This window comes from Argopecten irradians, chromosome 2 (assembly GCF_041381155.1).
Source record: "Argopecten irradians isolate NY chromosome 2, Ai_NY, whole genome shotgun sequence".
NCBI classification, from domain to species: domain Eukaryota; kingdom Metazoa; phylum Mollusca; class Bivalvia; order Pectinida; family Pectinidae; genus Argopecten; species Argopecten irradians.
The window spans coordinates 54415653-54429243 of NC_091135.1; the positions used below are offsets into that span (position 1 = coordinate 54415653).

Consider the following 13591-nt stretch of genomic DNA (forward strand, 5'->3'; position numbering starts at 1 on the left):
GCTTTAATTTACAATAAATATGGCTGTATTTTTTCAAAAGAACCTCGCGATTTTTTGTATTATCATGTCTATTATATCTAATGAAATATTGAAACAAAACTAATGTAATATTTTGTTAGTCGTATGTTTGACAAGCCAATTTAACATGTATTGAAGGAGCAAGGTCTATCCCGTATTTAATCGAATTATATAAGATATGATATATAATTTAATCAGATACATCTTATATATATGAGATATATTATATATGTCAAACTGTCAAAATATGTGTTAAGATATTATCAGGTCAACGCTATTTTGATTTTTGAGTAAGTGTTGTAGAGCGACAATCGGACTTCCTCGGGCCTTTCCGGCAAGCACGGGAAAACAATTTCAGATTGCCCGATAGATTCCGATTGGTAAAGCGAATGAAGCCAGCAGATGGTTATCTCCCTTCGTATTATATGACGTCATATAATCATGACGTCATGGATAGATGCGAACAAGATGGCGAACTATAGAAGGTAAACAAGCGGCTTTCAGCCTGATAATGGACTTACGAAAACATATCCACAAAGCATTGAGAGATGCGTGCCAAACAGAACTCTCAAAACAGAAACGATATATAGAAAAATGGCAAGCAGACACAGAAAAAAATCTCTGGTAAGTATAGCTACTAGAAGACCAATCAGTATGCCTAAGTAACTGACAGATCTGCTTAAAGACGTCTGGCAGGCGACGTAAAGAAAACAATCTCCAGTACAGTAGGCCTACTGTACTGTAACGTAAGAGAGATAGGCAACTCCGCCATTTTTATAATCGGCAGACGTACCTCTTTATGTGAATTTTTGATTTAAACAAATTTTATATACAATGGGATTGGGCACAAGTTTTCCAACTTATATGAAGCCCTCTCCCTACAGAATTATAATTAATTATATAACAAAGAATGCAAAAATGGCAAAATATACATATTTACAAGATTTTAGAGAGAGAGAGAGAGAGAGAGAGAGAGAGAGAGGGGGAGAGAGAGAGAGAGATAGTTTATTTTAATAAATGTAGACCTATATACTTACTTATTTTATTGAAGTGTATGTATTTGTGATCACTCCCGATGCTGAAGAATGAAGTTGTACTGATCGCTGTTCTTGACTCGCTGTTTTACTTAAAGTTCGTCACATCCCGTGCCTTGGTATCTTTCTCCTGTCAATCTGTTGCTTTCTTAAATACGTTCCTCTTCGATCGTCAGCATCGGAAGGATATTAAGAAACATTTTTTTATTACATATAGTTCATATTATAAATAGGAAACGTAAAGGAGAAGGGAGGGGGGTTAAAGCCTATTACAGTCAGTTATATACTGTTGAGTGCTCTGACATATTGTAATGTTATCTTCAAGAGATGAATCTGGACTTCCATGTAGTAGTAGCTGCAGGTCTAAAGGAATGAAGTTGTTTAATGTTCGAAATAATTTAATTCTCTGGTCAGCGTAATTATTACATGTAAAGAAGAAGTGATGCCCGGATGCCCACATTGGCACTGCTGGTAATCTATTAAATTAGAGCGGAATAAATAATTTTTTAGGGTACTACATCTATTTATTAATCTGGCATGCAATATATTTGCTTTTCTATTTCCAATAGAATAATAAATAGGTACTTTCGTAAGATTATTTAGAGACTTTTTCAAAAATGTTATATGAAACACTATTTCTAATATTTATATCTAGCTGGTTCCAAAGTGGGATAGTGGATGGAAAATACGATACGTTTGAGAGCTTTATGTGATTAGAGCTGAGGTTACTTTATATATACTCTTAAATAGTTAAATACAGGAGAATAACGTTGATACGTTACAAAAGTTCAGTAATTTTTATAGGTAAGATTTTTCTTGTTCGATTCAGGGATATATTTGTATTAGGAACCTAGGAAGTAAAGGTGCGGAATAGTATACGACCAGACCGGGGTTCGAACCCGTTACCATACGAACCAGTACTGTCCAGTTCGAGCGCTGGTCAGGTTACTGTAGTCTAGCCGGATGCTCTGTGTTAGCTTACCTGTTCGCCGACGACCGACCCAATCCAGAACCGTTACACCCACTCACTTTTTTCTTCTATCCTTCTTCACAATGAAGATACAAAATATAAGACCGGGACACTCCTGTGAAGATTTTTAGCAAACAGACGTTGACGCACTCGACCGTAACAATGTACAACTGGTAACGGAACAAACTTCCGCTATTTCAGTACACTATATATGTGTGTTGAATAACATACAATTACATACATTATGATTTTATTTTACTTTCTAAAATTATTAAGAGATTGGAAGCTTCAAAAGCTTAAAAAACCAAATTCACCAGCAAAGAAATTCGGAAGCAAACATTTTGCAACGTACGATTCTTTATTAAAATAAACTGCTTTTCGAAATAACAGTTTTTAAATTTACATGTACAGTTTCGACAAAAAAAAAAAAAAAAAAATCCGAATACTGGTTGTCCGTTTCCGGACGAACATTAGTACATGTTACGATGGTTTTGACGTGTCTATCGAAGCTCGAAGCTCGATAGTTTGCATTCGAAACACCACTCTCTTCCTAGCTCTACCAAGCTCGTGTGACAAATGTGTCTTATTTGCACTGAGTAGATTACCACAGTAACGGAAGGTAATTTCCGGATTGTTTTGAGAATAAACGATATGTGGTGTATAGACCACGATCTTTATTTATTTAAACATATTTTATTTGCAATTTTTACAATACAAAAAGAATTGGGCACAAGTTAAAAAAAACTTATATTAAGCCCGTTCCAGTTGGATGACCTAAGTTATATGCAGATAAAATTAGAGAGAGAGAGAAAGAGAAGGGGAGGGAGGAAGGGAAAGAGAGAGAAGGGGAGAGAGATTATCAGTATTTTGATATAAAATATACAAACATATAATATAAATACTAGAATAATGGGTCTTTTCCAGCTCAGGTGACAATCACATCTGTAATACTAATCCTCATGTCATGCCATACAAACTGATCTAATGTCTATCACATGCCGTGCCCATGGTGTCTCTCTCCTTGTCACTCGCTGATCCTTCTTGAATAACTTGTCACAATACATTTGTCACCCGAGCCGGGAAGAACCTGATTAAAATGTTTAAGCAAAAAAAGAAATATAGTATTCTAATTAAATCTATTTGAATCTTTAATAAACTGCTGAGTGGATTGGCAAATAGTTTTGTTTTCTTGATTTGACAACATAGAATTTCCAAATAGAAGTAGATTTAGGTCTAGCGTGATAAAGTTATTAAGCTCACGAAATAATTTTACACGTTGTTCTGCATAATTTATACATACGAAAAAGAAATGATGTGCATCCTCGATACTATAACCACATTGACAATGTTTATAATTTATTAAATTAGCATGATATAAATCGTTATTTAGAGTGCTGGATCTATTTCTTATTCTGGCATGCAATATATTGTATTTTCTATCACCTATAAGATAGTCAGAGGGTATTTGTGTATCTGAGAAGGGAATTTTGAAAAGCCAAAAATGATACACTTTGTCTAATTTCAAGGTCCAATTGATTCCATAGTTGAATTGTAGAAGGAAAAAAGGAGGAGTTTGTTAGCTGTAGACGATAGTTTGGTAAAGAGTAATTATTAGCATTACGAAGGTTATATTGAGAATTTTCTGAGACTAGAGGCGGAAGAAGAGCTATTAGGTAATCAGGTGTTAAGTTATTTTTTATCTTGTAAAGTAATTGTAATTTTCTTCTGGATCTTCTATTTGAGAGCGGTTCAAGTCCAGTTTCATAGTATAAAGATTCTCTGCTAGTGTAAAATGGTAATCCAGTAATTACACGAACAGCTTCTAGTTGGAGTTTTTCAAGTCTGTCTGCATCACCGAGAGTACACCCATCCCAAACCTCACAACAATATTCAAGTAGAGGAATGATATATGAGTTATAAATTCGATATAAAGTTTGTCGATTTAAAAGGAATTTTAGCTTTCGCAGAATACTAATCTGCCTTGAAACTTTTTTTTTTTACAAATATCTTCAATATGGCTAGTCCACTTACATTGTCCGTCTAATATGACTCCCAGGTGTTTATGATTATCAACAAAATTTACACTAACGTTATCAAATTTAAGATCTATAGCATAATCTAATTCAGAATTATAAATAAGTAATGCCTCAGTTTTTGAAGGATTGAACTTAACTAACCATTTTTGCGCCCATCGTTGAATGTGTACCAAATCATTATTAATTACAGTTTCAATATTTAAAGGGGATGGATTAGAATATATCAACGATGTATCATCTGCAAATAATTTTGATAGACTTCGAAGATTATCGGATATGTCATTTATGTACAAGATAAATAATATAGGACCTAAAACAGAGCCTTGTGGAACACCGGCACTTATACTTTGAACAGACGATTTAGGATTTCCAACACAAACCTGTTGTTTTCTGTCACTTCCAGTCCCTTGTGCCACACACGATCAAACGCTTTCGATATGTCACAAAAAACTAAACATGTAGGATGTGTATTTTCAAAGTTTTCACATAGAGTGTGATAAATTTCTATGAGTTGATGAACTGTAGAGTGACCAGACTGAAAACCAGACTGAAATTTGTATATTAATGAATTTTCAATTAAATAATTATTCAGATATTTTACAACTAATCTTTCAAAAACTTTCCCGACTGTACTAAGTAATGAAATTGGTCTATAGTTAGTAAAGTCATGCTTATCTCCTTTTTTGAATAATGGTGTTACAAGAGTATGTTTCCATAGTTTTGGAAAAACTCCAGTTTCCAGTGAAGACCTAAATATGAGAGACAGAGGGAAAGCTACAGATAATGCTGTAATTTTTAACATGTTATGACTAATAGTATCTATGCCTACAGCTTTATTTATATTCAATGATTTTAAAATGTCGATTACGTCATTTAATTCAAACTGTATGTCAGAAATAGTAGATTTTCCGAATTTCTCGTCTTAAATTTGAGTCAAACCATGGTTTGTCATTAGGTTTAATTGTTACTGTCCGAGTCGGTAGATATTCCTCAGCGATCTCTAAATATCGTGATGTAAAAATATCACACATGTCATTTGGATCATTTGCAGTCAAAAATAAGTCTACCCAGTCCGTATCGTCTAATTTAGTGTTGAATAATTCATAATTTGCCTCGTTATAACATCTCACTTTTCTTTCATATGAAATTCTAAAATTGGTTCTAATAGTCAATTCAAACGTTGTCGCTTTATGATCAGAAATATCACTGTCTATGTCAATTACGTCAGCGAAACTAAAAGTGCACGCGTCCGAGAGAATGATCAGGTCAAGTAAGGTCGAGCTGTGTCGTGTTACACGTGTTGGTCTATTTATGATATTCGATAGGTGGAATGAGTCAAGGATGTCAATGAGTGCATGGTGTCTACCAACAGTTAGGATATCGACGTTAATGTCACCTATAATAACTACATGTGGAGTTTCATTTAAAGCATTTTCAATTGAGTGTTGGAAGTAATTCCAAAAAGAACGAGGACAATTTGGAGGTCTATACACAGTACAGAGAAGATATTTCTGGTCTGGAAACTGGAGTTCTGTCCAAATAAAGCTCTTCGACAGGTACACAAGAGACTGGATGTGTAAACAACTATACCCCCTGTAGACCACGATTGTTCTATAAGCCTTTGAAATAGTTTTGCTTTTTCGTGAATTCTCTTATAAGACAAAATCGGTGATTGCCTATCTTTAGTGCGATTTTTCTGGTAACATTAGTAACAATCATTACGGTAGTGTGTACTGAAACACTAAAAAGGGGACAATTAAAGATGCTTCATCGCTGACAAATGGTATTTTTTCATTATCAAAAACAGGAGCAGACGATTTAGTATTTTTCTTCAGTTACAAAAGTTACTTACTTTACACCATTATCACCATTGAAAAAATTTGAGCTTCTAATTTTACTTCAAGTTAAAAATATGAAAAATAATTAATTGCATCCCGAAAAAAATTCCATGGCACTATATTCTATATGCAATGAAGTACTGATTGCGCATGCATCAAAGGCTTAAGACAAATTATTTTATATTTTTTTGTTTGTATTAATTAGGCATATATATACACAATTAAACACCAACTATTGTTCAAGTGATGAATATCATTTATGCTCTGTCGGCGGTGGAGCATCTTTAAGTGAGGCTATAATTCTATTACACAACCACGAAGTAAAATATGGCATAAATGTATTGTTCTACATTACTTATGAAATTACAGAAGATATTGAGAAATTCAACGACTTTGTGAAGTATTTTAATTTATACTGCTTTAAATTCAAAATCATATAGCAATACGATTACATGTATACAGGGCAAGGGTTCCGCATACAAGACTTTCGACCACAATGTGTAATGGCGGACAGCAAGTTTTACCACATACATCTTTTCTGGGATATCATAGTAAAACCAACTAATTTTACTTAGAACTTGTTTGTTCCGATATATTTGCAAATTTTATTGTTCTCTGAGAGTGGATTGTCCCTTTAACTTATGTAAACGTTAGACAATAACTTAGCAGCAAATTATTCAATTTCTATTAAGTTTGTCTCCAGGATACACATCACCTCATCCTGATAGATCAGGCTGCCGTAGATCTAGGCAGTGTCACCCTTTGTGCTTTCATCCAAGCCATACAACTTCATAATTTGATATAGCTCTACGTCTGTCGGCAGAACATCTGGATAGTGTTTGGAGGTTTCGGGTTCGAACCCTGGTCTAGAAGTATATTTTTTGCTCCTTTTACAAGTGACCAGTGAGTACTATGGTGAATAACAAACTAAAAGCTCTTCATGATTGATGAGAATAAAAATTACGGCATCTACATCCTTATTATGCCATCCTTTTATGAATGTGGATCTTCAGCCTATATTTCTTTGTGATTAAATGTAATTGTAAGATTAGTGACTTTTAAAAGAATCTAAAAAGAAGCGTTTCTGATTTCCCCCCTTTCTTAGTCAACAGGAGAATTCGATGAGGCAGCAACTGGAGCGCCTACAGCAGGACAAAGAAAGATATTTATTGGAGGCTGAGCTCAAGGAACAGGTAGGGTGGCAATGCTGAGAGAAAACTTCCGAGTTTTAAAGCGATACTTTATGACAAAATTCAATAAAACTCATAGCATTCTCCGTCCATTTTAAATACAGTATGTTGCAATGAAAATTGCATTTTTCACCAACGGAATTATTGATAAAATCAATTTATTGCTTTATTACTAAAAGCTTTCATTTTCTGGAAATATATGATGTTTGGGTGCTGTTGATATTTGTTTGTTAACGCTTGGTGATTTCTGTTTTTAGTACCAAGGGAAGAGGAGATTTTCAGAGTCTGACAGTGAACGTTTTCGAAGACACAGGTGAAACATATGTTCCTCCAATAATATAGTTTTCATTAATCTTATCCATTTACATGCATTATCTATTTATACAAAATCTATTACATTAAAATTCATGATACTATCAACAGCAATTTGATCAATTTCCAAACTGAATTCACCATTCCTCTACAATCCATTAGTAGTTACACGTTGTTTTGTCAAGTCGTTTTTTGTATCTATTTTTTCAATCTTTTCTTGGCAGTTTCACATCCCAGTTGCCGAAAATCGGAAACAAATTAATTTTCAATTCAAAGGAAGAGCTCATCAATCAGCCAAGAAGTCACCGTCAGCTCAGGATTGCATCTGCAATTCAGGCGCAAGTTTCACAGGAATCGATCCGAGGAGACTCGAAATCCTCAGTGACGAGGCTTCCGAAAATTCACAAAGATGGTAACTCGATTGATTTCATTTGTGTCTCTTTGATAACAGATCGAAAGGATGTTACAGAACGAACCCAAATTACTGAATAGTTGTTAAACTCCGCGTGTGTAAAAATTCACGACTTACTGTTTAGAACTTATTGGCAGGGGTTTATTTTCACGAATTATCTTTGTAGCATTTGAAAGCGTCATTTATACAACAGGCTAGGATATGTCAAACGATAATTTTGATAAGGTTTGCGATGTATTAACTAAGCGTAACGGAATGAACCCTCGAATTTAGCGAAATTACTAGTAAAACCCCCACGAAAAATTAACAACTACACAGTAGGACCATTTCACAAAGACTGGGTCGTGCAACGGAATCGTTATTGAGGAAAATTGTGATGGTGATTAATGAGCCAAAAAGATAAATGTCCTTAAAGTTTTCCTAACCTTTCAAAAGTTCATTTTTACGTTAAATCTTGCTCAATTGACACGTGTTCTTACCTTTTGTGTAGTAGTAAAGAAGTAAATGATAATCTTTATGGAAATTTTACATCATTCTGTTTCCAGAAGAAAAACATCAGAAAGATAGAAGGAAATCAATGCCTGCAGGTAAGGTATTCTGATTAAGAACCGTAGCGATGATTATGAGAATTTCATGACAGTTTATACACTGTTCTCCTGATTATACAGACAAACTTTAACCAGTCGACTCTAATGCTATTTCACAAAAACATTTGAAAAGTTCTCAGATAAGGTTGACGTACGTTACATTTAAATCCTGATAACTCTTACAAAATACCCACATAACACATGTTATGTACTGTTGAAATAGAAAAGTATTGAAATAGGCAGTACTCTTTACAGTTTTGTCTTTTCATCAAGAAATTCATGACTGTTCATTGCAGATACATTCTCTGTCCGTAAAGACAAAAAAAGACGTGTTGATTTTGAGAAGGAAAAACATGATTCAAGTAAGGTATTTTGTGCTATTATAGCATGGATACGGGTATCAAATGTTCCACACAATCTGAATCACAGAACACAACAACGTGTACATAATGTCAAAATAATACTTGTCTATAGATAATTCACGTTGTTCTCAAGGAAATGTTTGCTAGAAAACGTTGTTGTGAATATCAATCAATCTATGACGTCACAATATGTTGTGATCAGACGAGGTTTAGAAGACTGCCTACTACGTACTGTCTGTATGTATTAGCGCAGTTCAGTGGTATATCACCGAACACGCTGTCAATGTGGCTACCGCAAGGTAGCGGAATCTGTCTTAAACAAGTATTACGATATATAGATGGAGACAGTAATAAAAATAACTGTTTAATTATAAATGGTATTCTAACTTATTAGCACTAGGCCAGGGGTTACCTTGTCGTAATATTCTTTGAAATTTTACAGTCAATTTGGGGTTTGTTATACATGTACGTTTATGTGATATTTTTTTTATTTACATCCTTTCTTTGTTTTCTCCTTTCAGTGCCTACGATTGTTGTAACAGATTATACCTGCTGTCCCGAGGAGGAATTCGTGTTCTCTCATGGCACTGAAAAGGATGATGGTCATCCTCTGACCACTAAAACCTCAGACGAGAAAAGTCAGCCATTAGTGGACAGACGATCAAGTTATCAAAGCCCAAGAATGGACAGACGGTCTAGTGACAACAGTCAGATGATGGAGCGAAAGAGGAGCGGCCACGGAATTGAAAGACGATCCAGTCACGATAGACATGATTATAGGGGGAGTCACCAACACCTGGACCGCATGCATCACAAGAAAAGCACAGATTCGTTTTCTAAGGGGAGGCACATAGGTCACCATGACCACATGAATGACACAGAGGAACTAACATCGCTATATGATATGGCGATACAAACAGTGGCCTCTGCCAACGAGTCAGCCTTTACACAAGTACATGATATACATAGGCGATCTATACCAAACTGGAAGGTGATTTTTTGTTACAATAGCAGGGCTGTTACTTTATTAAAATAGTATTTTAAAGGCTATTATATAGGATTTATCTTGGAACACGTTCCATAAAAAGAGTATGTGTGTATCAGAACAAGCGTGACAGAAAGGTTTGCAACAAAAGCACCTTCGCATACCAGCAGGCATTTCGTTCAGTATGGCGAGGGTCTTGAAAAGAGCATATACTGCAATATGAATAGATGAAGGCACACAACTATATCATTATCATTTTGAATTTGAAAGTAAACTCGTAGACATTTATATTGACGTCACCATGAGCATGATGTCGGTATTCTAGCCCAGTGATAAACTGCTACAAACGACATGATTGTCGTTAAAACATTAAGCACATATACGTTCCAACAGATCCGGTATACCTACTAACTATGATCATACATATATGCTGTTTCAGGATGATACGAAATTCCCAGATGCTAAGCAGATGGACTTGTCATCTCTACAAGAGTTAGAGAACATGTTAAGGGATGCTCGCCAATATAACACAAGGTATGTGGCTTGTTATATATAGCACATGGTAAGTCATCAGGACTTCAGGCAAGCTCTATGAAACAGGTATACATTTCTTAGACATTTTCTTCAGGTTGTAAGGTGACGTCTCGATGACAAGGTATACATCGTTTTCTATGATGTGTCACTTTCACCAGACAAATGACCAGGCACCATAAGTACACAAAGGTGTAAAAGTGTGAGAGTTTTCTTGAAAGGAAAGTCGAAGGGGTTGTGCTACTGTGCTATTCAGGAACGAAATGTTATTGGTAGGACCTTACCTGTAGCCGTGACTATCACTATCCTTACCATTTATTTATGATAGTGATCTAAAATTATTCTCCATTCAGAACGACATGCTCTAATGACGATTCTGTCATTTACTATTTTTATGGGTACTGTGATGTCCGCTAATTTTTCCGACTTACTTTCTCGTTTTTTTTAATGATTTTGTTTTGTTTCGATTCTATGTAATATGAATTGATGTTTAAGGTGACCATTTTATCAACAGGAAACAGAAAGAATCGGATTACGGTCTCCACACAGCTGAGAACAGACAACAAAGGCGAAGACTTCAGTTCCTGGAGGAAATACTACAGGCCTTAAGCGGAAATGAGGCCGCTAAGTTTGATCCATTGGAAATGCTACACTGTTGCTATCTCAGATTGTCAAAGTCTAACATCGAGCGCCTGGAGCAGATGGTTCGAGAGTCCGGCATCGATCCCGGCATCCATGCTCACAGTGACGTCACGGACCTGGATATCTGGCAGGAGCTGCGTGATTTACGTAAAAGAGAGGCTGAGGAAAAGGAACAACTTCAGAAAGAGGCAGCAGGGCGCAGGAGTAGGCAAAGCATTAAACAGACAGTATAAAGAGAAACAACTCCTTTAGAGATATTTGAATCAAAATATGTGTGGAAGTATTATTTTATCGCTGTTTACACGGATTTAAAAGTCAACTGCTTTCTGCAGAAAATAAAATCTTAAACGTCATAGAGAAAAGGTGGATTTAGTTATAATATAATCTCCTATGGTGGCCCTTAAAAACTGAAAACTTAAAAGGACTCTAGCTTTTGATTTTACCATTGAAAACAGAAGCCAAGCGTTATACGTTATGCTTAACGCTGATTCTCGTATAAATGATGCTATAATTCCTGAAATCCGCACTGTTTAAATCAAGTCGCAAAACATCCCCAAAACCTTTAGAAATCCGGCATTACTATACACACTTATAATCCTGTCATTTGTAACAGCATCTGACATATTTGATAGACATTACCATGATAATGAAGGTTTTGAAATGCAGTTTGAAAAGAACATGTGAAGGCTTTACTTATCAGTGTCGGGAACCGACGTCATCAAATGATACCATACACGTCATATTGTAGGTCTGATTCAAGTAGAAAACTATTCACAGCAACCTATATATTCTCGAAAACGATTTATTTCAAAATAGTGTAGGTTTTTTCCCCAACTTCAATACTGTGAATCAACGATGTTCTTGTGTGGATTGACAATTTATATGTATACTGTGCTTTATTAAACTCTTCATCGAGATTGACCAGAAAACTTCATTATTTTGAAATTGTTCTTTGGTAATATAAAGAATAATATTACAGATACGGTGTACCAAACTGCAAAACAATCGATAAAGTAAAACGTTAATAACAGTTCGTTTCCTAACCCAAAGCGGGTCTGAAGTCCGCAGTGCACGGTACCTTTTAATAACACTGATTATTTCAGAACTGGCATTTAAAATGATACGGCGTAGATACTGCAATGAAAAACAAATTGATGTTGTGATAATGGAGGTCAAGTTTTGTAGAAACCATTTTCATTCCGAACACAATCGATGCCACCCCAGTCTGACTGACTTTGTTTATACATTAATGGACATGTTCAATGTTCGATTAATGTGATACAGAGAAAGACAAACAGATTGGTCAGTCACATTGTATTCCGGAGATAGAGTTGGCGTGGAGTTACTAAGGACAATGCTCAGTTTACACTTGTATACATATTCTACACAATAGAAACTGGAACTGCTATACAGGACAAAGCTTTCAAACATGGTGGAACATTGCAGCACAAGCGAAAACGGTTTGGGTGTATTTTGATGCAAATTGTCAATTGATTTCATCATCGTCATTGTTGACAATATGGATTGGATACATGGATATGAAAATCTACGGCAAAGATGTAATATTGTTACGACTTGCGAATAGGTCAGACACAATATAAAAACGTTATTCACATTTTCAAACCAGCCAGGATATTATTACACAAGATTTTGTTATCGCCATAATCAATATCCTAGATATCTTAAGTAGCAATGATAACGCGAATAGCTTCATTATTCTTTTAAACAGCGACTGGTGGTCTTCTAAGTAGATAAGGTTGAACAATGGAGAAAGCGATATCCGAGAATCACAGGGAAATGCTAAGTGCTAGAGAGATACGTATATGGATTGGAATATTGAAGTTGAAAATCCTTTGACTGCTGTACGAGAGCAACCTTGCGGATTAATTTTAAACTACATACTGTCCTTCAGTCTGGGATATCAACAGTATAAAAAACATGTTTTTATTCGTCCTATGTATACTGTCATGGTTTGTCGCCGGACAAGGTAAGCTTCGACATACAGGTATATTTATAGAAATAGGCTTTTGGCGAAGATAGTACGAGTAATGTATTCTACCCATGTTATCAAAACTTGGATATATTAAAAAAAAACGTGGATTATTTAGACTATCACCTGTTTTTAATGCTGCTCTATAGTCCGGTTGGCAACATATGTAAAACTGTTCAGTAGGCAATTCTCTTTTGAAAAAAAAGTGTCATTTTTTTACCATCTGGAGGGGTCAAAGTTAAGGGTGAAAGGTCAAATGGTTTATTAACTGAAACAACGACTAAAACTGGCGGGAGTGAGATAGTATTTTGACTTTCAGAGGAACTTAATTAATCAATCAACATTTCTGCCAAGTTTCATTGAAAATTATTTATTAGTCTACAGGTAGATGAACTGAAAACATTTTTCTTCAGACAGCCAGACACAGACAGACAGACTGACAGACACAGACAGACAAGCAAGTTAATTCAATATACGCCCCGCCTTCCCATCTTTTCGTTGCGGGGGTTGTGGTGGAGTACAGCAATGTTTTGATGCTACTATTATTATTTTTTTTTAAATCATAAAAAATCCTCGGGTATAACCCAGATCATGACCGTTATTTCACTTGTCCTCAGTGCCCCCTAAAAGACACGTATGATGGAAATACATGTATGGTGTCCGACTTCATCAAGAAAAGGCAAC

General features: G+C 35.4%; 2 protein-coding genes across 3 annotated transcripts in view; one reads left to right on the plus strand and one right to left on the minus strand.

The window, feature by feature from the left end:
- Nucleotides 1-2190, minus strand: part of LOC138315969 (histidine N-alpha-methyltransferase-like) — a 30510-nt gene extending 28320 nt beyond the window's left edge. Inside the window, exons 1-2 of the mRNA XM_069257400.1 lie at nucleotides 2035-2190; nucleotides 1056-1215 (exon numbers count right to left, since the gene is read on the minus strand). The gene's annotated coding sequence lies outside the window, so the exon portion shown is untranslated. The remainder of the gene's footprint in view (nucleotides 1-1055; nucleotides 1216-2034) is intronic.
- Nucleotides 439-11838, plus strand: LOC138315968 (trichohyalin-like). 2 transcript variants are annotated; one of them, XM_069257398.1, is made up of 9 exons: nucleotides 440-642; nucleotides 7002-7089; nucleotides 7344-7399; nucleotides 7623-7810; nucleotides 8356-8397; nucleotides 8694-8759; nucleotides 9281-9750; nucleotides 10184-10278; nucleotides 10790-11838. In XM_069257398.1, exons 1-9 carry the CDS (start codon nucleotides 476-478, stop codon nucleotides 11148-11150), a joined length of 1533 nt encoding a protein of 510 aa, XP_069113499.1. In that variant the 5' UTR covers nucleotides 440-475; the 3' UTR covers nucleotides 11151-11838. The 2 variants fall into 2 exon arrangements, with proteins under 2 accessions (XP_069113500.1, XP_069113499.1); XM_069257399.1 differs by lacking the exon at nucleotides 8694-8759 and having other exon boundaries at nucleotides 439-642.
- Nucleotides 11839-13591: the final 1753 nt, after the last annotated feature.